The sequence below is a fragment of the Protomyctophum bolini genome (genome assembly GCF_963924005.1).
Source record: "Protomyctophum bolini genome assembly, chromosome: 3".
Taxonomy (NCBI): Eukaryota; Metazoa; Chordata; class Actinopteri; order Myctophiformes; family Myctophidae; genus Protomyctophum; species Protomyctophum bolini.
Window position 1 is genome coordinate 23,805,125 of NC_137864.1, and position 24,786 is coordinate 23,829,910.

Consider the following 24,786-nt stretch of genomic DNA (forward strand, 5'->3'; position numbering starts at 1 on the left):
GTTTCTGGTGACTGATTGTCCTTCTAATTCGGGAATTAGAATTGCCTGCATGTGTTTTTTCAATTACTTTGTTCATTTATTACTTGCATTATACTTTGCATTAAGATGTTCTTTCTAATCCAGATGAGATATATAAATTACATATCACATTAAAAGTATAAATATAGGGTTTAACTGCAACTGTTTCAATCAGGATGAGCACTATACGTACCTTCTTCCTCATCCTACCCCTGCTAATATTTGCGTGCAAATCAGTAGGTCAAAATCTGGGCGTGACCATGGATTCAGACCAAAAACTTTGAAAACCATAACATCATTACAGCTTTTTATAATGAAAGAACATATCGAACGTAAGAGGATTCTTGTCTCAATCTGATGCTGACGCTTTGAATATTATTTGAGTAGCCTATGATAATGACACCCTGTGAAAAGAAAACACACATAACAAAAGGAAAATATGTCATCTGTTATCTGTTACTTTTTTTAATTTTGGGCTATAGGCTAAACATTCTCTAACTTTTTCAAAATAATCAAAAATAAGTTTGCCTGGCTATATGACACATTGTGAGCTTGACACATGACACAGGACAAAGAATAAGACAAAGCTTATGTAGTTAACACTTAACAGCCTTAATTGTGTTTCACAACCAGGTACCATCCTGCTTAGCACTGTTGTATCTCTGATGGCAGAGAGCTGGCATGCAACGTATAAGCCAAAGCTCCAGGCTCTAGAGGACACACACACACACACACACACACACGCACGCACGCACGCACGCACGCATGCACACACACACACACACACACACACACACACACACACGCACGCACGCACGCACGCGCACGCACACACACACACACACACACACACACACACACACACACACACAGAGCATGTTAGTTATGACAGTAGGCTATGTAGACAAGCACATCAATTAATGGGTGAAAAATATTCAACTTCCTCATTGTCAGAAGTCAAAGGTCTATTCTGTATGTCTGATTTGTATATTGTCACGGTCCCAGACTTTGCTCATCTAGATGTTGTTTTTCTATGTTATGTTCTACTTGTTTTGATTCTATGTTCTGTTTATCTAGCTGTTGCATGTCTATGTTCTTGTTCTAGTTGTTTTGGTTCTATGTTCCCCATGTGTTTCTCATGTGTAATCAGCCCTCCTGTGTATATTAGTCTTGTTCCCCAGTCAGTCCTTGTCGGTTCATTGTTTAGTGTCCCTCCCTCCCTAGGGTGTCTCTTCTTTGGGTGTCTTACCTGCGCAGGTAAGATTCTATTAAACAAGCGCTCCCCCTCACGTCTTGTTTTACAGCACGTTGCAAAAATCAAAATGGCGGCTCGATATTGTCACTCTTGGAATATTTTGGACAGAAAGTAGCTCATAACATGTCTACGGGGGATTTTTATGAAAAACAAGCTCAGCTGATTGAAAGAGGATAATTCAAGCTTGGACTGCAGCTGCAATGTTGGTGAGTTTAACGTCATTTAAGACAAGCAGATCACAAACCAAAAAAGATGAATAGGAAGTGGATGGAGGGTATTGCAACTCTAGATTCAGCCCATTGTAAAAAAATCTAGAGTTGCAAATTGCGGCTAGGCTGACCCAGGGGGTTCCGAGAGGGGCTAGTGTAAACTTTTTGCTTTTTTCGGAATTATGGGAGGTCGGAATATTGGGAGGTCGGAATATTGGGTGGACACCAGTGTTAACTATGAGAACCTGAAGTGATTTTGCAAAGCTCTTTCACAATATTCAAATTCCACAACGAAACATGTTTTGAACCAATCACTCATAGTTTCAGTTCTTGAATAAGCAAGTGGAATATCATTCTGCTTTGCTTTCTGTTTCTCAGATTGCAAAAATTGTCTTCACTGCAATACTGTACGCACCCTTCATTTTGCAAGAATTTGTGATGTAAAATAGCTTCCTTTTTGTGGATAAAAGGTTAAAAAGAATTAGATTGCACACCAAATCTGCTGTGGCAAGGCGAGCCATATATAAGACGAGGGTTGTGTTTGTATTAATATACTTGTGAGGATCAAATGTCTTCTATAGACATTTAGAAGTTAGAGATAATTTAGAAATAGAGTTTGGTTATGCCTGATTTACACTAGTTAAGCGCTGTTGTGGTGCACCGTAACATAGCCGAGACATAGTGTAGATCTGCTATTTTTCGGCTTATAGGCTTCCAGTTAAAAATGGATTCCAAGGATTAAAAATAATTGTAAAAATGTTGTGTGCACTATGACAGGTCAAAGAAATACCATGACAAATGTTTTTGTTCAGCTATGCTTTAAGACTTTTCAGATAATTATATTTAACTTTTGTGTCTTGGGCTGAAACCCTGCCTACATTTGCAGTCATAGAGTAGGCTACATCATAGAAATTCTATTTTTTGGAAATCTTTGGTTATCCGAATAATTTAAAATAATACCTCTGGTTTGATGTGAAAACGCCTTAAAGGAGGACCCATTTTCATCCTATCTTCATATAACCAGTAAGACGCCCTGAGGGGAACTCGCCCTAAAGGGTGAGATCGTATGCACGCATCCGCCTGGGTGACGGCAGACTGCTGGGTGAGTGCTGGCGCTTTGGCATGGGGGGTCAGATCAACATATGCATGAATTCTGTACTGGCCATATATGGAGCGTGTCTTGAGTCTACAGGGTTTGATGAGGTCAGATCAACATGGAATGTCAGAACAGGAAGGACGGGTAGGGAAGGATCAACGTATGGAAGGTCAGAACAGGTCAGCTCCATATATGGAGATCTAAGGGTTTGAGGTCAGATGTAGATCGAATAAATGCAGATCGAACTGGGAACCTTCTAGTTCCCAACTGGCAACTCTACCCCTGAGCAACTATCGCCCCTAAATGAAGGTTTTCATAGTTAGTCTTTGCTAATGCTCATTATAATATATGGTACCATTCTTGTCTACCCCCGTCTGTGAGAAGGACTATACAGTTGAGAAAGTTGGAATTCAAGCTAAGAGCCCATGCATTGTTCTCACGTTAAAAAAATCTAATCTTGTTTGGAAAAAAGAAACCTGTCTAATTATGATGTAACTGGTAGGAAGGTCTTTGAAGTGTCCACAGCCCTATGAAACACAGACCGAGTAGAAAAACCAATTATATGAAGAAAGGTTGAAAATAGGTGAAGTTGTCTTTTAATGATCTCTTTTACTTTTCTCTGATGGACATATAAGTCTTACCTTCAAAGCATTCTGGCAATAGGAGTTGCCCATCAATGCACTGAGTAGACACTGCATAGCCACATGCCCTTTCCTTGTTCATACAATAGACTGAGATAATCTCTTGGTGGAAGACTCTCTTAGGCGTCAGATCTTCAATCCAGCGTTTTCCCCCTTCATATAATATCCTTCCTCTTTGCAGACCAAGAGTGCAAGGGTCTGTAGAGCAGAACAAATGGACAGGGGAGCCCGGGAGTTACATAAGTCACATTACAGACGTTATTATATGTGATACAGACAATTTGCAGAACACACACACACACGCACGTACGCACGCACGCGCACACACACACACACACACACACACACACACGCACACACACGCACACACACACACACACACACACACACAAAACATCAAAGGTGTGGGGATACAAGGTTTCTGCCCGACAGTCGACAGTAACACTACAAAGTAGTTACCTGCTTTAGTAACAACACTGAACTGTGGTGCTGTCCTGGGCTATGACATGGATAAATGCATTATTTAGTGCCACATTGAACAAATACAGTAGGCTACCTAGATGTAAGATGTGGGTGTCTCTGTAATCCTTCATATCCAGCTATGCTAATACTCAATGAAGTCCTTCATGTCTTTTAGTTGAACTTGACAAAAAAGTACTAACTTATTGTGACAACTATAGACTGCAACTATCACCTATGTGACCTCAGTCCCACGTGCATTCTGGAGCTGCAGAATGAGTGTATAGGGACTGAGGTCACATACAGTATGGCCCGGGGCTACTAGACAACTAACTATAAATCAGACATGCTACATTGCTACATGCCCACGACAGCCCGGTTCCTACCCTTGCAAGAAGGTAGTTGGGACCACTCCCCTGTCTCCTGACATGTGCTCTCCATAACCCCATCAATTCTGTAGTCTCCGTTGCACCCATATTTGATTGATTCCTTGTAGTCATACTCTCTCTGAACACTGCTGGACATGTAGCCATTTTCAATCAGCTGCGGTGGGGGGCAGGTTACCACTGTAAGGAAACATGTATAATATATTATACACCACACACACACACACACACACACACACACACACACACACACACACACACACACACACACACACACACATATGCATGCAGAGAGAGATGCGTTAACAATCAGTTGATGCAGGAAAACATGAAATCTCGCTGTTATGGTGATTACTAAGGCTTTTCAATGATATAAAATAAAATACCAATTGTTATTGAGCAGTTGAGACGAATAACAGTCCAATCCACACTACATATCCATAATGTATAAATTATCAGGACAGCAAGGCCTTTTCGGGGAGGGGTCAGCATAAATTATGGACTTAATTGGTAAATAATCAACCAAAATAAAGTTTACAAACTTTTTTTTTATTGTTGTCAATGTATACAATACAGTGGCTTGTATGTCTTCTGTGAGCATATCCACAGTAATGACAAAAATATGCTTACAACATACCAGAATGATAGACAAACAGTATGATTGAATAGTCTTGGTTTCTTTGTATAATGGCAAACTTTTTGCACAGTACTGGGGCTTCAATAGAATGATTTTAGCTCACAACCATTTTTACCACTTACGTCGACATTCAGGGGGCTTGGTCCAGCTGCCAGATGCAGTACACTGTCCTCTTGCGTTGCCTGTGACTACAAATGGAGGCAGGCACTTGTAGGTCCCACCGAGACCAAACTCTGTGGTATTCCCTCTGACATACTTATCATAGACTATTATCCCGAACTCTGGGATGGGAGCAAGACCACACATCACAGCTGAGGGAAACAAGTTGGAAAACGATATCATTTAGCTTATTTTGGATGTACTCACTCAGGCCTGCAGACATGCTTTGTAACTACAGGTTCAGGCACAGTCTGTCACCATCCCTAGATCCCATGTTTATTTTAGTACCCGGTTCCGGCTGTGACACTACAATCTAGTGTGCATTATATATTATTAGAGACAATTTCTCCTTCAATTTGTTGTTTAATAAAGAAAAATATATACTCGTCTGAACAAATAATAACTTGACAATTAAAATGCAAGAATACATTTAAGATGAATGTGTGAAGCAGTTTAAAAAAATTAAAAATAAAGGTCAACTCATTCTTTGGAGTGTAAAGTGCCATACAGTATACAGTATACGAGTATACACACGCTTGCATTGGGGTGTCGGGGTGCTCCATGATCCATCTTCTTGGCACTCAGAACTGTTGTGACCATGCAAGATGTACCTGTATGGACAGGTCTTGGATATTAAAGCCAATTCAATATTCGCATGTATTCTACTGTAATCTGTTAAACAAAATAAGATAGACAAATGATGTTCCCAGCATAAAAACATATACCGTAGCTCCATCCACGCAGATCATATTTTGCTCTAACTCTGGGAAATTCCAGACTGTGATTGAGTTAAAGCTGTCCTTCTTTCCTTACCCCTCATTGCAAGTGTAGCTGATTATATTCTTATACTCAGTTTGATGGAAACTTTCAAGCTGAACCTCTCCATTATACATTGTGTGTGGATAGGGGCATCTGACTGCTGTAGGAGAGACATTTAAGACATGTTTACTATGCAGTCCATGTACATTTAGCAACATAAAAGACCATAGTTCTATGATATACTGTATATAGACTATTATTATATTGATATTTTTATTTAGATATACTGTAGATTGACAATAGATAAGAGTCTATTGCCCTCTGCTCTTTTTCCCTCTACAACAAATCTCTTCTCCAAAAATAGCTAATCTACAAGGTCACAACTTGTTACAAATGTCCACCCATTCCTTGCCAAATGTTAGCCCATTATGACATTGACATGCCCAGAGTCAGGATGCTAGCTATGGTTCATGCAGTGAAAACCTTTAACTAGGGTAAGTAACTCCAAATTATGCTACGATAACTGTACCACCAATGAAGTGTCAATATCATTTGGGTTTATTGGAAACAAATGAAGACCTACGGTCGCACTTGAGGTCAGTTTTGGTCCATAGTCCGGTGTTGGCACAAACAATAGTTAGAGAACTTGTGGAGATGCTGTAACCTGGTTTACAGGACAGGGTTATCACAACACCTGGGTTGGAGATTCTCTGGAGCCCTTCTGCAATAGCATTGTCTGGCAGGACTGGCCTACCGCAATCTGCCAAGACACACAATAAGGCCTAATGTACTTACACTCATATGGACCGTGCATCGAATGATTTTGGGTAGGCAACCAGGCCTGGTGGAGACGTGTGCTCAGAGGAGCATACTTTTGTAGTTAGTTATATTATTTCCTATGAAATAATAATCTCTCTCTCTCTCTCTTGATAACTGGATTCAATCAAATTAAAATGCATAGTAGAGCTTATAGAGGATACTGTATAATGATGTAAAATAATAAAAACATAGTACATTAAAATACTCTTTGACCATTAATTAGTTCTTAGACACACTAACCGGTAATAAGGCAACAGAAGGCAATAATGCAATAAAGCAAAGCAAATGTAATCTGTTGAACTGCCATAAGGCTTTGCTTTTTGTCAACGAATACCAGTAATGATAATATTACCCTTGGATGTCACAGCAGTGAAGAAGGCAAATGGGCACAAGAGAAGCAAAGCAGTCGTGTGTCCCATCATCAGGGGCTCAGAAAAGTTCTGTTCAGCTTCACTTCCTTTGTTATTTGTCTGCCTCTGTCCCTGATGTTTGTGTTTCTGTTGAATTAAACCGTTAAGTGTAGGCTCAAGTAACAGTCTATTGATTTGTACTCTGTTTACCAGCAGCAGTCCGCAACCATGGTACCATTTACTGGAAGTGAAAGTTTAACAGTGAACTTCCCCTTGCTGCAATAATTGTTACAAAATAAAGGGGGACAGGGGGCTGACATCTGCTAAACACACTTCTTCAGAACTCACAAGTTGAACAGCATTGCTCTGTTGAGGAAGAACTACATCCTCTTTTAAAGGACCTACAACATAAAACTTTTTCAAAAATGTTGGTGTTTTTTGGGCTCCCCTATGTGTTTTCTATGCCCACAAATACACAATTTTGAACAATCAGGCTTTCACATCATATGGAAATTGCTCTCAGGAACAGCTCAACTGATTTGGTCGTATGCACGATGCCATCAGTGTCACCCTACTGGCATGGAATTAAAACAAGCCTGGTTTTACCTAGCATCAATATTATAATGACTCAAATATTAAATAATCTTCATATCAGCGCTCCCACTAACTCAGGACATTGTGGTACTGCAGCTAAAACTGCTTCAAAGTACAAAAGAAATGACTGGTTATATCAGAGTGGTTTGAGGAACATAGACACACAACAGTTTTAAAATGCATGTTATTTCTGCTTTAAATCAGTGGTTCTCAAATTGACCCTTACAGGTCTATAACTCTCTCTGTCACTCACGCACGCACGCACACACACACACACACACACACACACACACACACACACACACACACACACACACACACACATAAGGTTAGGATGTCAACATGATGAAATAAAGTTATTTTAGATATCACTCTATGCAATTGTATACCACCTAGATCAAACGTTATGTTAACACAATTTTTTAATGAGACACATCTTGTATTGTTTTTATGTTGGTTTTATTAAGGCAGTATTCATGTTCCAGTCTACCCTGGTTCTTTATGTTGGCATTTCAGGCTGCGAAGCGGTAATATGTGACATTATGCAGGTGCTACTGCACTAGTGGGGCCTTCAGGAGGTGCGGCACACATTCTGATCTCTGATGGAAGCGTTTTCGCCCTTAGGTTATACACCGTCTTGCCTGGTTCTGGAAGGAAACGAATGCATTAAGAAACATCTTGACGTGTATAGCCTAATAAGACGGTGGCAGTAGTCAGTGTGAGGTTTCTCAAAGAACATCTCTAAACCACACATCAGTGCTGAGTATTTGGGGGGAATTGTCCAGTCCACCACATATTATTTCAAAATGTTTACTTCCATAAATCCTGTCAGCAATCCAAATCACCCCCTGTGGGACTACAAAGGGATTACTTTGAATTATGTGAACAGAGGCTCACCTTCAAAGCACTCTGGGATGGGGAGCGTTCCATCGTTGCAGACGCTGGCCACAGGGTAGCCGCATTTCTCGCTTCTGTTCAGACAGTAGAAGACAACAGGCTCCTTATGAAGGACTCGGTTTGGTTTCAGATCCGCAATCCAGAGCTTCTTGCCATTGTAGAAGATGCGTCCTCTTTTAATACCGACTGCACAGGGGGCTGTGGGGAAAATGGCTAAAATGAGATTTTCTTTTCTTTTTTTCATGAATTCAGCCGACTAGAGTATAGACTAGAGTATAAGACAAACATAACTTGACTACATCAACTTCCTCAAGTTCCCCCAAGTTGAATATGTGGGTAATTCAGTTTGAGATTTTAACTTGCTTAGTTATCATAACAAAGCACTCTCTTTCTGCTACACCAAATAAGTAATAATAGCAATAATAGCTGCTAAACTTGTTATTTGCGTTTATATTGTCACAATTCATATTACCTTGCAAAACTACATCTCACTCTAAATCATATAAGCCTAATTTATTTGGTTAAAAGGTTTGATTATATTTCTGCCCTACAAAGCCAAAGTGCAGTAACTACGTTTTTGGACACCAACTTATTTGTGTATCCCACGGGTCAAATGTAGCCTCGGGTAGCCAGACTTATCTGCCTTTGCAATACAAATTGCCCAAGGCAGATAAGGTCAAATGAGCCCTCGTGATTTTGACGGATAAGCAATTACCTCAAGAACAATTACATAATATCACTTATGCCGATTCCTCATTGGCCGCAGGCTGACCAGTTGAAACACTTTTAAACCCATTTATCGGTTACTTTATTTAGGCACTATAGTGTAATGTGATTGCTGATTGTCCCTTGACTCACCCCTACAGATTGGTTGGTTGGACCAGTTCCCTGAGTTCTGGCACTGTATCTCAGCATCTCCTTCCAGAACATAGTGCTCATTGCAGGCGAACTTGACCTTCTCCTTATAGCCATGTTCCCGCATCACAGCGAAGGTGATAAAGCCATTTGGCATGGCTCTGGGGATTGAGCAGCTCACATCTGTGTGGAGAAATTGAGTTGAGGGCTTGAGGCATTTCTGAATGCCACTCTTAGGAATGTATCAACGAGTGAAAAAAGATTTCTTTCCACCAAATAATGAATGACAGAAATCAAACATAAATGTGAAAAAGGAACTTTATTATTATTCTTTTTTATATAGGCTACCTACCACGACATACTGGTGGCTCAGTGGCATTTCCATCAGCCATGCAGAAACCCCTCTCGTAGCTTGGTGCTTTGGGTGAGTTGCACTCATATGTCCAGCCTTGCCCATAGATGGTGTTGGTTCCAACAACTCTCTTGTCATGGATGATTCTGCCATCTCTTGGTGGTTTAGGCAGAGGACAGTTCACAGCTGCATGGGGGAACAAGAGGTTAATCTGAATTTAAACTGGGGAACCTATCCTGATGCAGGAATAAAGCAACATTATTTAAACAAAATATATCATGCTTGTATTTATACTGTATCCCCCCAGGGGAAGTCATGCTCTATTGTCATTCTCAACCTTTTCAGGCTGTGACCCCCAAAATGTACATATTTAAACTGGGGACCGCACACCCTGACAAGCACTTGAACTGAGGCATTCAATTTTGTTTGACTCGGTTCCCACATAAATATTGTTATAATAGCAGATCGACAAGCTCACAACGCCTCGCAATGTGAGGCGTTGTTATCTTGTAGATCAGATGTTTTCACAATTCTTGGATCTTTCTTAGATTATTTCACAATTTGCTTCACACCTATTCTTACTGACTTTGTTCTCAAACCCCAATCTGAAATTGTATTTATGACTAGAAGATAATCAAACCTGGGGCAAAGAGTAACTGAAAACTATTAAAGTATTTAAAAGTATTTTTGTTCAATACCTCTGCAAAGGGGTGGTGGGTGACTCCAAGTACTATCATGTAGGCAACTGCTTTCATTGGCTCCTTCCATGACATACCTGAAGGGGAAAAAATGCGTTTTGGTCTAAATGAATATTAAAAACCAAACCACTGTCACAGGCTAACTGGATTGGCTGATTCAATAAAGTAGGTTAGCCACTTTAAACCTGCCATCCAAATGTAGGGCCTGCTATTATAGACAAACAATGTTCAACAGATTACAAGTCTATAACTCAGAGAGTTCTGTATACTATCAGAGTTATAATTCAGTGTCCATTTGGTTCCTAACTTTCAATCATTTACTGACGTCCCCATATGGAACTCCCACAAGAAGACCTGGGGGTCCCTGGGGGTCCCCAGATCCCACTCTGAGAGCCACATATAGTAAAGTGAGCTTACCCGTCGTCACAAGTGTAGTTGAGCACAGTCTTAAAGGGAACCTCTTTCCTCCCCATTGCCAAGGGCTGTAGTGGCTTGGGGATTGAGCACACCTTGGCTACCAGAAAGATGATGGTTACGACAATGTATTAAAGCCCAAACCACACCAGTTGCAAATTGTTGCAAATAATCGCAACTAGTCGCAACAAAACAGTTTTAAGGTCAACCACACAAATGCAACTCCTTGCAACAGACATTGGGGATGGTTGCAAGTAGTTGCGTGACGAATCATTGGTGCAGTATGGGCTTAAAGAACAGTCCACTCAATAAAACCTTTATTTAACGATTACTTAACCAGGCAATTCGTCATCTAGTTCAGTTGAAGATTTATTTTTAAAATTATATAACCATGTGTATTTATAATCAGATTGTATTAATGTGGAGTTTCATATATTATTTGTGTATTTAAATATTTAATTACGTATTACGGAGACCGTCGCAGATTACTATGAAAACCTGCAAAAGCTGTCAGTCTGTCAGTCATTCCACCATATATGGCTGTCAGTCCCTCACGCCTCGTGACACGTCAGGCCACCATGTATGGCTGTCAGTCTGTCATGCCTCGTGACACACTCCATATATGACCGTCTCCATATACATTAAGACTGGATCATCACCTAGATCTGCATATATGGAGCCGGCCAGCATCTCCGGCCAGCAACTCTACATCTGACCTCAAACCCTTAGATATATGGAGCTGACCTGTTCTGACATTCCATAATTGATCCTTCTCCATCCGTCCTTCCTCTTCGATGTCTCCCTTTTGACTGAGGCCTGTCCATTCAAACTCTAGACGGACCTGCCCCAAAGTTATTCGTGCAGCCGCGCCCGGTTCTCAACAGGCCCGTAAATTACCGCCCGGTCCTACCTGGGCCCTCATCAAACCCTGTACACTCAAGACACTGCCCCCACTACCACCCTTAAATCTCCATATATGGAGCTGACCTGTTCTGACATTCCATAATTATGTTGATCTGACCTCATCAAACCCTGTACACTCACGTTCCATATATGGCCAGACCTCATCAAACCCTGTACACTCAAGACACTTCCCCCGCTGCCACCCTCCATACGTAGAGCTGACCTGTTCTGACGTTCCATAATTATGTTGTTCTGACCTCATCAAACCCTGTACACTCAAGACACACTCCATATATGGCCAGTATTCATTCCATATGTTGATCCGACCCCCTCATGACAAAGCGCCAGTGCTCGCCCAGCAGTCTGCCGTCACCCAGGCGGATGCGTGCAGGGGCGAGGTCGCTCCTCGCCCTCAGGGCGTCTTACTGGTTATGTCCAGCTCTTACTAACACATAAATTGTGTTTAATAGCTGACTTGCTGAAAACCTGCAATTAGGTTGTAAGAGTCACTCACGGGCACATGTTATGTCTGACGGCGTCCACTCTCCTGTGGCAGTGCAAGACATCCTCCGAGGGGATGCTGTGGAAGGTGTGTACCCCGGTTCACACTTAAGGGTCACCTCCTCGGCCACCTCATACACACGTTTTAGGGTTGACTCGTCAATGCCATCACTGATGGGCGGGCGGCCGCATACTGAGGGAAACAGAAAAAACCTTTAGTCACTTAAGAAGCCATATACTGTATTATACTAACTGTACAACAACAAGATCTGCACGCTTACAATGCATTGCCATGCGAGTATATGAGGTTGTAGATCAGCTATTTTCAGTACTTAACCCATTTAGGACTACTGCTGATTCTAAAAACACCTTCTAATTCCTGATCTAAAAAAGTTTTTACATTTTCTCAAAATGTGGGAAATGTGCCTATTATGGCAATGTGGCTAATGAAAATAAAAACAAACGATCTGTAAATGTTTCATTTAGGCCACAAATGTTTTGTCTTGGAGACTCCACAGTCTGCACCAATTTTTGTACGCTCGCTTGTGGAGAAGAAGTTGCAGACATCATGGAAAGTGTGTTGATTTAACATAGCCTACCCTCTTTCTCCCAATTTTGTATTAGGCTACTGCTTAAACAGACAGACCTATAGTTTCTTAGAAATTATTATTATTTTGGCAGTGTGGCTCTAAAGCAGAATTGTTCTCCATCTATTGGCGTGTGTGTGTGTGCGCGCGTGTGTGTGTGTGTGTGTGTGTGTGTGTGTGTGTGTGTGTGTGTGTGTGTGTGTGTGTGTGTGTGTGTGTGTGTGTGTGTGTGTGTGTGTGTGTGTGTGTGTGTGTGTGTGTGTGTGTGTGTGAGCACAGTAATGGAAAATAAATAAGAAAAAAAAACGTTATAACTACTCATATTAATTGCATTGATTCCAGGCTCTATTCCAAAACACAATGAAGCATTTCGAAGAGATTTATCATTACCTTTCTTAGATGTTACAGTTGTGCATAAAGCAACTTGGCAGAGGAACAGCAAAGCCAGTGTTGGAGTCATCTTTGGGGCGAGATCTCCAAACTGCACACTCTAGGTGGAAGTTACATAAGAGTGCATGATGTTCTGCTCAAGTTCCAATTTAAGCCAGAATATAGGCTCTGATTGTTTGAATCCAAAGGTCAGTACTAATGCATAATATTTGCTCAGAGTTTAACTTTGGTTTTGTACACAGCTGACACAAATGCTGAATGTACACAGACAAACAGGGGATGAGAGACTGATGTTTTACAAACACATCAAGCATTGGGATTATGCAGACCACTGTAACTAGGTTACACGTAATTTGCTGATTAAAATACAAAAGGGACAGCCTCATTGAAGGTGAACTACATTACTGGGATGAAATGGCCTCTACTGTAGATTAAAGGCTTTTTTAAGTAATCTGTGTCTAAAACTGTGTGTGTGTGTGTGTGTGTGTGTGTGTGTGTGTGTGTGTGTGTGTGTGTGTGTGTGTGTGCTCCATTTACGAAACCGTCCCAAAGTACAGAAGTACAGTACTGATATATCTACACACCAAACTAACAAGTTTTCACTGTCATCCAGGTGGAACCCGTGAATGTCCAAAACTGTTACTTTTCGGGAAATTGGATCTATGTGTTCCAATAGATCCGATGTACTTATTAATTAATTAACACAAGCTCTTGTTAATACTTTCCATTGGTTAAGTAGCAGTAGCAAAAATGGCAGATCACGATGCATTGTAGATTGGCTATTTTTGCTACTTTTGTGTGACACTTCATCATGAGATGAGATTGCATGATTGTGTAGCATTGCGCGGAAGCGGGGATTGAACCTGGAGTTCCCACTCGCCAGACCAACGCGCAACCTATCGTGCCAATAGGGCTGAGCCCGATTAAGCAGGGCTGTTGCGGGCTGGGTCTTGGCTGGGGGCTACATGCCAGTTTCAGAGTAGAGGAGAGGTTGGAATGCAATTTTGTGAGTTTCTTTAGGAATATTTGGCATGGTAAACCTAGCCTCACGTACCCAGCCTTCATCTGCCTTTGCAACGCATATTGCCCCAGGAATATTAAGTCTGGCTTCTCTCAATTGTGGGAGGACTTTACGGCCGAAATGGTGACGAGCCAACCAGATTCGTCTGGAACCAGGTTATAACCAACGAGGGCCCAGTATTCAAATATGGGGCGGGACATTGCAGGAAAAAAATCGAATACTGAGAGACAAGACTAATATCTACACAGTGATATTAGTATCGTATCGTAAACCAGTGCTTCTCAACCATGACCCCAAAATAATCATATTTGAACTGGGGACCCCCCCCCCCACAGGTTGAGAACCACTGTAGTGAGCAACCAGTTAGTCTGTAGGCCTACTCACAAATACAGTAGGCTATGTGAGAGATCATCATAGTCATGCTACCAGGCAGGCTACTATAGGGGTCACATAAACAAAAACCCAGAACAAATGCAGTATGCAGATCTGTAATGTTTAGGGCAATTACAATATGGAACACGTTACCAACTATGATCACTGAAGCACCCAGTAAGGCTAGTTTTAAGAAACTAATTTTTTTATTTTAATTGAGAAAACAAGTCCTTATGCAAGTGCGTCGGATAAATTAACAAGAAGAGTATAAAAAGACTGGAATCCAGTCTTTTCATACTCTTCCAATTTGAATGAACTGACCTGTAATTTAATGGATTGTCATGCTTATGATTATTTATTAATTTTACTTTTAATTTCTTGAATGTTTTTTTTTATTACTTTTTTATGTTATATAGAAGAACTGTTAGTGGGGTAACTTCAGGTTTAACCCTATGATTTCAGGGTAAAGGGCCGCAGTGACCAGACTGCGAAGACAGGCCAGAATCTGCTGTTGTAAAATAAATGACCTTGGCACGCAGTGTGATATTTAACCCGGTCGATGCCAAATTTTGCACACACTTGCAAAACTTCCAGAACGGCCTGTTATAGCGCCACCAGGAGGCCACTTTGTGCAAAATTGGTCTCTCTAGAGCAGTGGTAACCAACCTTTTCAAGCCCAAGAGCCCATTTTATTCCCAATTGTAAGCCAAGATCTACCACTAAAACGTGTAAACATACGACATATGTAAAACACATTTTCTAATATTAGATTTTATCCAAATTTCACGCATTTGATCTAGACGGGTTTGTTTGATTTCTCATAATCCACCCTCATTGGCTACGATTGGCTTCTAAACTTTTCAGGAGTAGCCCGCTTTGTACCCGTTTTGTACAAATCGCCACAACTACTCAACACAGCGTCTGATTGTGGTGAAACTGTGCATGCATATTCTCACTATAGGCTTTGGAAGAAATGCCACTTGACAGTTTTCAAATCAGCCTCATGGTGGCACTACAACAGGCCAAGCCGCGTCACACACACGTTTATATTGCTCCTAAACATTTTGCCAAACATCACACACACACTCCTATCCTCCTGGTGGAGACCTGTGCCCAGAAGGACACTTTTTCTAGTTAAGAGTGCCCCTCACTTCACACGTTGTGATTTTATAGTTAACCTATAGGCCTACTCAGTGTGAAAGGCCAATAACTTCTGATAATGTACAATAATAAAATGAAATGTAGCGCATCAGATGACATTTCAGATGACTTGATTACAGATGACAAATACCAACGAAGTCGCCCTTTTACCAACTTGCGCTGGGCTTACATCTGGCGGAAGTCCTCATTCCTAAAGTAACCTACGTAAGTAAATTATGCTTAAAGAGGAATTTCTCCCTAAACCTTTTTTTTTTACAAAAGTAAGTTGATAATTATTTATATTGACCAAAAATAAATATCTTTTTTAAATAAAGATATAGGGGAGCTGAAGCAGCAGAAGGAGCTGGAGCTGCTCCTGGAGGGGTCTAACGTCAGCTCACAAAAAAGGGCAAGATGCATTATGGCCCAGATATGACCCAGATATGACCAGATATGACCCAGATGACTACAAAGCTATGATCAATACAAAGCTATGAAAATGAAAGATTTATTCTTATTGGCAGATATCAAAATGATTTAACTTCACCAGCAAAGGATGCATGACATCTGAGGAAATATTAAAATAGAAAAGTGTTATAAAATTGTTTTAGGTTAATAACTTATTATTCAGCAAAACAGGCTGTGGGTATTATAGTTGGCAAAATGTTTGTATGCAATCATGCATTGTAGGCCTAAAAATGCACACCAAATCTCTTCATAAAAATAAAAATGTGACCATCCAATTCCCAGACGACCTCTCTACCCTCTCTCTGAGCTGTCTTCAAAGGTATCATGCTTTACATCTGCCTGGAGAACAACCCCTACTGATTTTGGTGGCCCCATAGCCTTTCCTCTAGCACCAGCCATAGCCCCCCCCCCCCCCACCCCATACATGGTACTTATTTCACTTCAGTGAGTATGCAAATATACTAATATGTCCTAAACTGTCCTACAATGTTATAAAAAATACATTATTGGCAAAAAATATTAATTGTTCAAGGTTGTATTAAATACTTAATTTTATTACATTATCGACTTCATAAACTCATTTTCTAAAGAAAATAAATCATTTTCATTTTATGAGCATGGTATTGTGAAAAGTCCCTTATCTTTTAGTGTTTCCTTTCCTCCAAAGCCCAAATGTAGTTGCAGGTGCGCAGTGTGTCCACATGATGGCGTTCTCATCCCAAATTCCTCCGCCGTGACCAGTCCAGCCCTCTGCAGTTGTACTACCAGGGGCCCTACCCTCCCAACCCAGCCTCCCACTGTGGATCTGACATCACCCTGCAGAGTGAGAGAAGGAGGAAGCAAAGCTGTCACTGAAAGTACTGGAGCAGACAGCCTGGATAGATATACCAAACACTCTGTCTCCACTTTACAGCCGAGTCAAGATCCACTACTCTACTCCTTCAACTAGTTGAACACAGCAAGGCTGCGCTTCTAAAAAAAAAGGTGCCCGTTGGATTTAAATACGGAACGAAAAGAGAGCAATAATAACGCTTGTTTCTGTTTGTTTGTTTGTTTGTTTGCTTGCTTGTTTATTTGTTTGTTGTTGTTTTTGTTTGTTTTTAAGCCATGGCTGATAGAAGCTCAGATGAGTCGGACCCGGAGAGGGAGAACAGGTTCGCCCGCAAAGGTGGTTTTAAGCAAAAGAACGTCCACGAAGTCAAGGACCATAAATTTATAGCGAGGTTCTTCAAGCAGCCGACTTTCTGCAGCCACTGCAAAGACTTCATCTGGTAAGCGCATTGGAATTCAATTCATACTTCCACCGTGCGAGTCGTGCGACGTTTGCCAAAAATAACTAATCTTCAAGCATGTTTAGGCTTGTACAGATGAGTTGTTTTTTTGGCGAGCGACACCGCCCTACTACGGAGTATAAAGGCTCTACTACTCTAAACTGCCTGTTGAATACTATAGCTGCTGACTGTGTGTGCACGATTATGTAACTGCTACTATAACTCCCCCAAACATGTTGGAACACTAAAGCGAATTATCCATCCAAATAGCGACGTTCTTATGTTGTCACAAACGTGATGAGTGAGCGATAAAATCTGCATACCAGATGAGACAAGACAACTGTTGCAGGCTTTAAATCCTGAATTGGTCTTGAATGACTGAAGGACAACTTCGTCGTAACCTAGCTCGTCCTCTCCGATCATGTTGTGTGAATATTAAACAGTAACCTACGTATGCATTACTTGATAACAAATTTAAGGCACTGCCCATTGTTGCAGCAGGCCCAATCCCTTAAAAAATGAGAGAGAGAGAACTGCATATTCTATTGGAATTAATAGCTAAGGCATATGCATGGTTTCGTTTGAAAGGGAAGAAGGGACGCACCCATGTTTACAACCCCCGCTGTGGAAGGAAGGGGGTGTGTTCTAATTGGTTTACAGTTTTAATAATTCTGCAGGACAACCTATGGCCAAGATAATCCCACTCCTGTGTGTGTGTGTGTGTGTGTGTGTGGCGACATTCATTGGCACACATAGCCTACTGTAATTTAATACACAAAATGTACAAACTTCCAACTTAACATTTTTGTTTTGTTCCTTGATAGATTCTATTATAATGATCCTTGATTTTTCTTTCACCCTATTATACTTCAGTTAATAATGTGTGTGTGTTGCTGTGTTTCAAGCTGCTCGAATGTAAGTGTCCCTAGTGGGATCCATAAAGTAGTTTGAAGCTAAATTAGAAGTTGATTGCACACTGGTGCACACTGCACCTGTGTTCATTTTAACCACTTCCCTCCTGTCCTGCTTTTGAATTTCACCCAGCTACTGTAGATACTGCACTAGTTAGAGGCAATTGTAAAATGTTATGTAAAAACACACACACACACACACACACACACACACACACACACACACACACACACACACACACACACACACACAGTATGTAAGTCATTATTGTAAAATCATCAAAGAAACATAAAACACACTGTAGCTCACTTTTGAACCCTTTATTTTGATTCTGCTCTGTTTTCACAGGGGATTTGGAAAACAAGGATTCCAGTGCCAAGGTAAAGGACATCCAGAGAAATGGTTGCACTCACTGTGTGTGTGTGTGTGTGTGTGTGTGTGTGTGCGTGTGTCTACATTTTGTTAAAACAACAACTAAAATTAACAAAATAGTTAAAGGGTTTCAGTGCTACAGTATATGCTGATAGTAATCATTGCTATACTAGAGCATGTTCAGCCACACATGTCTCTACACCTCTTTAATACACAGAAATACTGTTGTGTATACCAGGCTATCAAACAGAAATGCTTCCATTCTTTTGATTTGCTACTGTCCTTCTTTCTTTTAGCCTGTCTTTCTCTCTGTGCTTCTCAGGATAGCAAGCTTGTTGTTTAAACAGCCCACGTACGTACAGGAGGAAATTTATGGCATTTGGTTGTCTGTGATTATGATTCAGTTTGTCTGTTATAAAAGCGGAAAAGCCTCTGATTGCCAAGCGAGATAGCCTAAATATCAAGGTAGTCCACATGTTGGCCATAAACGTATGGTCAAATAGGGGAGTTGCTGCTGAATATCTTGCAGAGATGGTGACATTGCAGTATATTTATGGCACATAGAGCTGAAAACAAAGTAGTAGAGAAGGAAAGTGGAAGAGGGCATGCAACTGGAGTCGGACATAAAGCTCTTACCAAACTCAGCCTGCTATTGCTAACAACATGGACAAAAGACAATTGTCTTTTGTCAACCCACTCCTACGTCACAACTGCATAAGTTCTAATGTGGAAACTGTTGTGCTTGCCAGCTTTTACATTTTGGCTCAGAGTGCTCAGGTAGCTGTGCAGATGATGTCAAAGAGATGTTTCCCTTGGATATGTTTTTTTTTTTTTGCAGATGAAAACCATATGTTATACACACTGGAACACATTGAAATTCTTCCTTGTATTCAATTATGTAAGGTTGTGGTAAAGGTTGCATTGTTAGAGAGAGAAAAAGAGAGTGAATGTGAATTGGACTGCGTTATACACCATCAGAGATGCCACGCACAAGTGGTGCACAAGTGTATTATTTTCATTTTTCTGAGATGTAGCACACGGAGGCTTGACTGTCACTGTACCCACCTTTTCCACAATGGATATGCTAACAAATCCACCTTTTTGGGACAAAGGTGAGAACTGAGAAGTAATCAAGGTTCTTTATTATTTGTCTCCCGAGGAAGAAATTTGTCTTAGACAAAGGGCCCGCATGCAAGCGTAGCCCTTATGTCCATGTCGCCTGAGAAGTAATAGCCTTTCTATCGAAGGAAACAGAGTTTCTACTGAAAAATACCTGTCTGTCCATCAATTATTAAACCAAGGTTGTTGGAAGTGAGGGTCACAGCAACAGTCTCTGACTGTCAAGCCCTGAATGAAAAGAGAAAGGTGATAAACTAGACAGTGGCCTTTCCCTAACTAGAGTGACATTTAACTTTCAAGCCTATACTGTAAGTGTCTGCTTTTCTAGAAATAGTGTGTCATTCACTGCTGTGGCAATTATACAGTATGTTATCTCATCTTAGGTGTAGTTTATGTCCATAGAACTATTGTTGGACACTTTGATCAGATTGACATGTCTTGGACTACATTTTTATAATATCGTGTCTTGATCTTGAATTTATAGGCCAGTCAGAATCCCTAATCCAACAGGGAACGATAGTAATATGATTTCAGCCTGGTGCGAGGTCAAAGTTTGAAAGAGGGACAAGCCTATCAGCATCTACCTTACCTCAATGGTATCTGTGTTTTGAACCTGCATCTTATCTCTACCCCCTGAGGCCAGACCTATTACAGCAGGATCCTATTTCCAGGCTCTGACATGCAGCGTGTGTGCAGGTGTCTCAAATCACTAATAAACTGTCGCTGTATTTGAATTCATGCAATCTGTTCCCGCGTCACTCAGTTCTCAGTATCTACTACTGTACAGATCCTCAATCCAAATTCAGGTTATTTTTAGATACTTTAGGCTAACCTTGTTGTTTCAACATTGCCTGGCTTTGCATTCATTTAGTTACTTGATATTTGCCCTAGGGACCTGCACACTTGTGCACAGTCTTGTGGGGCCATTTAGGGCTCAAATTAGTTCCCATCGTTCAGGGAGTCGGTACATGTGTAAGGAAGGGAGATTAGACTTGTCCATGCACCCTGGGCATTTCAATCAGTGTCCGACATCATGGTATGAACTGAACTCTAATCACCACCACCGGCACCAATACCAATCTATCTATAGATAAATGATAACCATCTTGCTCTGTCAAGAAGCCAGTCTCTCCCACAAGACAGGCAACAAATATTGGCTGAAACATGAAACAACCAATGTTGACAAATTAAGAACATTCTTTTAACAAGCATAACACAGAGGATCCTTGATAATAAGATATTAGAAAAAGAAAGAAAGAGAGATCTTGTCATGCCAAATAATGTTTCTATGAGATGGATAGAAGGAATTAATTATCATTTAAATGCTCCACTTAATGCAGTGTTATCCTGGCCTCCACACAAATATAATGAAGAAGGAATCAATGGGAATATAATTCAGTTAATTAAACTGCTGGCTTTGAAAAGGACTCCCCGGTTTTAAGTGTGGGAGGCTAGGCTTCTGAAGTGTATCTCTCGACTCGTATATACTGTATGCACACATCCAATTTATGTAATAGCATCTAAGAAACTGTGGGGACTGCACACTGTGCACAGCCCCGGAGAAAATCGATAGGAGTTGAAGAATGTAGAAAGGATGTTATTTGAACTCGTCCTTCTTTGGCAATTAGTACTCTCTTAGTAATCTCTCTCACTTTCCCCAATCTCTTTCTCTTTGTGAATGTCGTATGCAAAGATAAAATCACTTCAGAAGACATTGCCACTACAAAAAGAGTAGCTTGTATGAGCTAGACTCCAGTCAGAGTTGACATGGACCCTCACTGACAGACAAGTGAATTGTAACAGACCTTACCATTACTGTGGGTTATGTGAAGGTTACATTCCAAGAGCTGGAAGGTGCACGGTAGAATCCAGTATTCAACTATGACAGTTAAGAGTTAAAGAGTTAACACACAGATTTTGCTGTGAGGAGCGGGCATTGCTCAACCAGAACATTAAGCACCACCTTTAGATATACTAAAGCGATATGGCAGGAGAAGAACCTGTGGCATATTATGAATATTGTGATGATGACTAGTGGTTGTTGTTAGGAACTCATCCTCACAGACAGCAGCAGGCCATGCTATTACAGACTCTTACATTGAGAACATGCAAGAAGCGCCAAGTCAATAAACTGATGTATTATCCCATGCCAACCACTATTACTGATGCACATGTGGTCTAGGATGACGGTGGAGTGTTTGGTGTTTGGACAGCACTCACCGCATCCTGCTGCATATCCACTATGGTGGTATCTCAACAATGACACTGTTGACATAACAGCCTATGGAAAGGTAAACTCTGTTAATGTCATACGCTCCAGCCTCCCGCCTATAGTAAATTGCTCTTGTTGCTTAACCGTTTATTATTATTTCTGGATCTGGTTGGCCTGTCTCCCTTCCATTAGCACAATTCACATCTGTCATTAAAGGCATTCAGTGTGAATTGTAATTGGGACAGAGGTAACCCATGTGAAATCTTGGTGTTAAGTGATTCATTGAATACTAATTATTAATGAATTGGATCAAAAACCGGAACATCAACATAGATAGACATAAAATACAACAAGCTCATGATGTAACGCCTTCAAACTAGCAAGAGGTTTCTATAAAGTAGTTATAGACAATGGAAGAATGGATGGTGGCACAGTTGGTAGTGCTGTCGCCTCACAGCTAGAAGGTCCTGGGTTCGATTCCCGCTCGGGACGCTGTGGGTGCTGGCGCCGTGTTTCCTCCTCCGCGTCATCAGTGCCCATACCGGAAGGCGGGGTTGGCGAAAGGGCCTTTCTGTGTGGAGTTTGCATGTTCTCCCCGTGTCCCCTAGGGTAGGTACCCTCACAAAAAACATGCAGTAATCCTGTTCACTAAACTGCCTCCCCCTGGCCAGCCGGGGTGCCTGATGGAGGGGAAAGGAACTGGTTGGAATAACGTGTTCCTTCCATGCGCTACGTCCAACCAGGGAAACTCCCCCCTGTCAGGTGTAAAGGAGCAACACTCAGGCATGAAGGAAGCATGAGTTCAAGTACGTTGCTCTCCCCTTGTCCCCCATATATGGGGACTAGGTTGGTGGAGGGTGTGTAGAGCCCAGGATCACATTAGATGATTGACACAGGGGTGAAAAATGGGTTACAAAATCGTGGGATAAAAATATATATAAAAATAAATGATACAGTATAAGCAAGATCAGATCATGAAACTAATAATAGTATTGATAACAGTGGCATAGAACTGTCTTTCCTCTGCTGTTTTATCTTCTTGCCTATGAGATGTCACATAAAAAAAGCATACGGTAATGCAGTTTACTGATGGGCACAGCTTTAATATTGCAAATGTTTACAATGTGAAGCGACAAGTGAGGTCAGATTTTAGTGTTGACAAATCATATCGCGTAATTTGAGTTGGTGTTCGGGTGTACAGACACCTGTTCTGTCCTTGTCTCTGCCTCTTAGGTTTTTGCCGTTTGTATAGAACTCGTTTGCAATGTATTTGTGTACTTATATATCTAGGAGAATGCCTTTAATATAAAATCCATTACCGGACCTGTAATTGATAGCAATATCAACATGAAATGGTACCTCAGGTTTCACCCGCCTTTCTTAAGCTTTTTTCCCCTTTCCTTTGTTTGTTTGAGTTTATGTTAGAAATTGAGGTCATAATGAACACTGTGCCTGACCTGTAAGCCACAGACTGTGCACTGGCTGTTTATGTAATAGCCTGTCAGGCCAGAATTCAGCTATTGACTATTATTATTGCCATGAAAACACAATACCTTAATATTAAGCTATGCTGACAACATTCCTGACATGGTATGGTCCAAAGACTCTTGGAAGGCCTAGAATACCAAACACATTCCCTGAGGGTTCACCTTAATGCATTGGATTCAAACCATCAATTCAGCCACTGTCAGAGCTTTGAAATGTAGACCGACCAGTGCGACCACCCAACTGCCTCACCCTGCTATCTCCTGTCACCGATTCTATCGCTCTTTTTTTTCTCTATATAATAATAATATAACAATGTCTGAGAGCCAGACTGACTACACTTTTCTGCAACTGATCCTGGTTTTAAACCACCCAAAGATATTTTAATGCATGTATATATGCAAAATACGATAAGGGTATCGCAACAGGCCCACCTTTGCAGGTACTCGCTCCTGCGCCATCTGTGAGCCAGTGGCATTGCTCTCTCCGTCTCTCCTTCCCTCAAGGCACCGACGGGACTCTGCATGGCAGGGGCGTCCTCCTCCCTGAGCCAAGACTAGGCTTGACCGCATACCTCAAATAGACAGGAGTTGGGTGGCTTCAGCAGGTTATCAAATGGGCACCCCCCTTCACTGGTGTTTCGTTGATTTAAGCCCCTGACACCTCGGAGGGGCTCAACGGCAGATCCAGCGTCCTGGCTCTACCCCCGCTGAACACCACCCAACTCTATGTCTTTAGTCCTTCAGCTCTGCCACTGCACCTCTCTTTGTGTTATTATATATATATATATATATATATATATATATATATATAAGAAATAACATAACATATATAATATGTTACATATATGTTATTTTATTTCTTCTATTATATTACTTCTTTGTCCCACCATTCCTGTCTCTCTGATCGCGATCACTGTCCTAATCAAATAAAATTGGTAGCACGGTGGTGCAGTCGGTAGTGCTGTCGCCTCACAGCTAGTAGGTCCCAGGTTCCCCAATGTTCTCCCCTCCGTGCCATTAGCGCCCATATCGTAGGTGAGGTTGGTGAAAGGGCCATTCTGTGTGGAGTTTGCATGTTCTCCACATGTAATCCTAGTCTATACTGAGAGACTAGGATCGCCCTGGTCAGCCATAGCACCTGATGGAGGAGCAAGGAACTGGTTGGAATAACGTATTTGTTCCATGCTCTATGTCCCACCGGGGAAACTCCCCCGTAGCTTAGGCAATGCTCTATATGCATCCAACCCTTCCGCGTTCAACTCGGGCTGCCGCTGCACTTCCAGTCGCCAGCCAACTCATTGATAGTGGACGTATGGTTGTGATTTTATAGGAAACAAAAAAAGTTCTATAAACCACACTATTTCATTTGATTATTTGATGTCGTGGTTTTTCATAGTTTGTATTATTTGTGTGGCGACGACATGATGACATGA

General features: G+C 41.3%; 3 protein-coding genes across 4 annotated transcripts in view; 1 reads left to right on the forward strand and 2 right to left on the reverse strand.

Moving 5' to 3' along the window:
* Window positions 1-322: 322 nt before the first annotated feature.
* On the reverse strand, window positions 323-7,008 carry LOC308313278 (beta-2-glycoprotein 1-like). Its single transcript, XM_080760318.1, has 8 exons — window positions 6,791-7,008; window positions 6,203-6,379; window positions 5,674-5,779; window positions 5,395-5,471; window positions 4,824-5,012; window positions 4,065-4,244; window positions 3,220-3,417; window positions 323-728 (listed from the first exon to the last, which is right to left on the reverse strand). The coding sequence occupies exons 1-8, from the start codon at window positions 6,858-6,860 to the stop codon at window positions 664-666; spliced, it is 1,062 nt and encodes a 353-aa protein (XP_080616444.1). The 5' UTR covers window positions 6,861-7,008; the 3' UTR covers window positions 323-663.
* An 832-nt stretch (window positions 7,009-7,840) lies between these two features.
* LOC308310080 (beta-2-glycoprotein 1-like) lies at window positions 7,841-13,092 on the reverse strand. The gene is made up of 8 exons (XM_080756154.1): window positions 12,980-13,092; window positions 12,016-12,195; window positions 10,602-10,698; window positions 10,185-10,261; window positions 9,487-9,672; window positions 9,138-9,317; window positions 8,280-8,477; window positions 7,841-8,029 (listed from the first exon to the last, which is right to left on the reverse strand). The coding sequence occupies exons 1-8, from the start codon at window positions 13,047-13,049 to the stop codon at window positions 7,923-7,925; spliced, it is 1,095 nt and encodes a 364-aa protein (XP_080612280.1). The 5' UTR covers window positions 13,050-13,092; the 3' UTR covers window positions 7,841-7,922.
* A 3,703-nt stretch (window positions 13,093-16,795) lies between these two features.
* LOC308313209 (protein kinase C alpha type-like) overlaps window positions 16,796-24,786 on the forward strand; it is a 157,456-nt gene continuing 149,465 nt past the window's right edge. For both annotated transcript variants that reach the window (XM_080760191.1, XM_080760192.1), the window contains exons 1-3: window positions 16,796-16,962; window positions 17,083-17,251; window positions 18,512-18,543. In XM_080760191.1, the coding sequence (XP_080616317.1) occupies window positions 17,088-17,251; window positions 18,512-18,543 (196 nt within the window). In that variant the 5' untranslated portion in view covers window positions 16,796-16,962; window positions 17,083-17,087. The remainder of the gene's footprint in view (window positions 16,963-17,082; window positions 17,252-18,511; window positions 18,544-24,786) is intronic.

Coding starts and splice junctions, on each gene's coding strand:
- LOC308310080 (XM_080756154.1), bottom strand. CDS start 13,049: ATGACTCCAACACTGGCTTTGCTGTTCCTCTGCCAAGTTGCTTTATGC. Junction 12,196..12,979: donor AACTGTAACATCTAAGAAAG/GTAATGATAAAT, acceptor TGTTTCCCTCAG/TATGCGGCCGCCCGCCCATC. Junction 8,478..9,137: donor CAACCAACCAATCTGTAGGG/GTGAGTCAAGGG, acceptor TTTTCCCCACAG/CCCCCTGTGCAGTCGGTATT.
- LOC308313278 (XM_080760318.1), bottom strand. CDS start 6,860: ATGATGGGACACACGACTGCTTTGCTTCTCTTGTGCCCATTTGCCTTC. Junction 5,472..5,673: donor AGCTACACTTGCAATGAGGG/GTAAGGAAAGAA, acceptor CTGTCCATACAG/GTACATCTTGCATGGTCACA. Junction 5,013..5,394: donor CCCGACACCCCAATGCAAGC/GTGTGTATACTC, acceptor TGTTTCCCTCAG/CTGTGATGTGTGGTCTTGCT.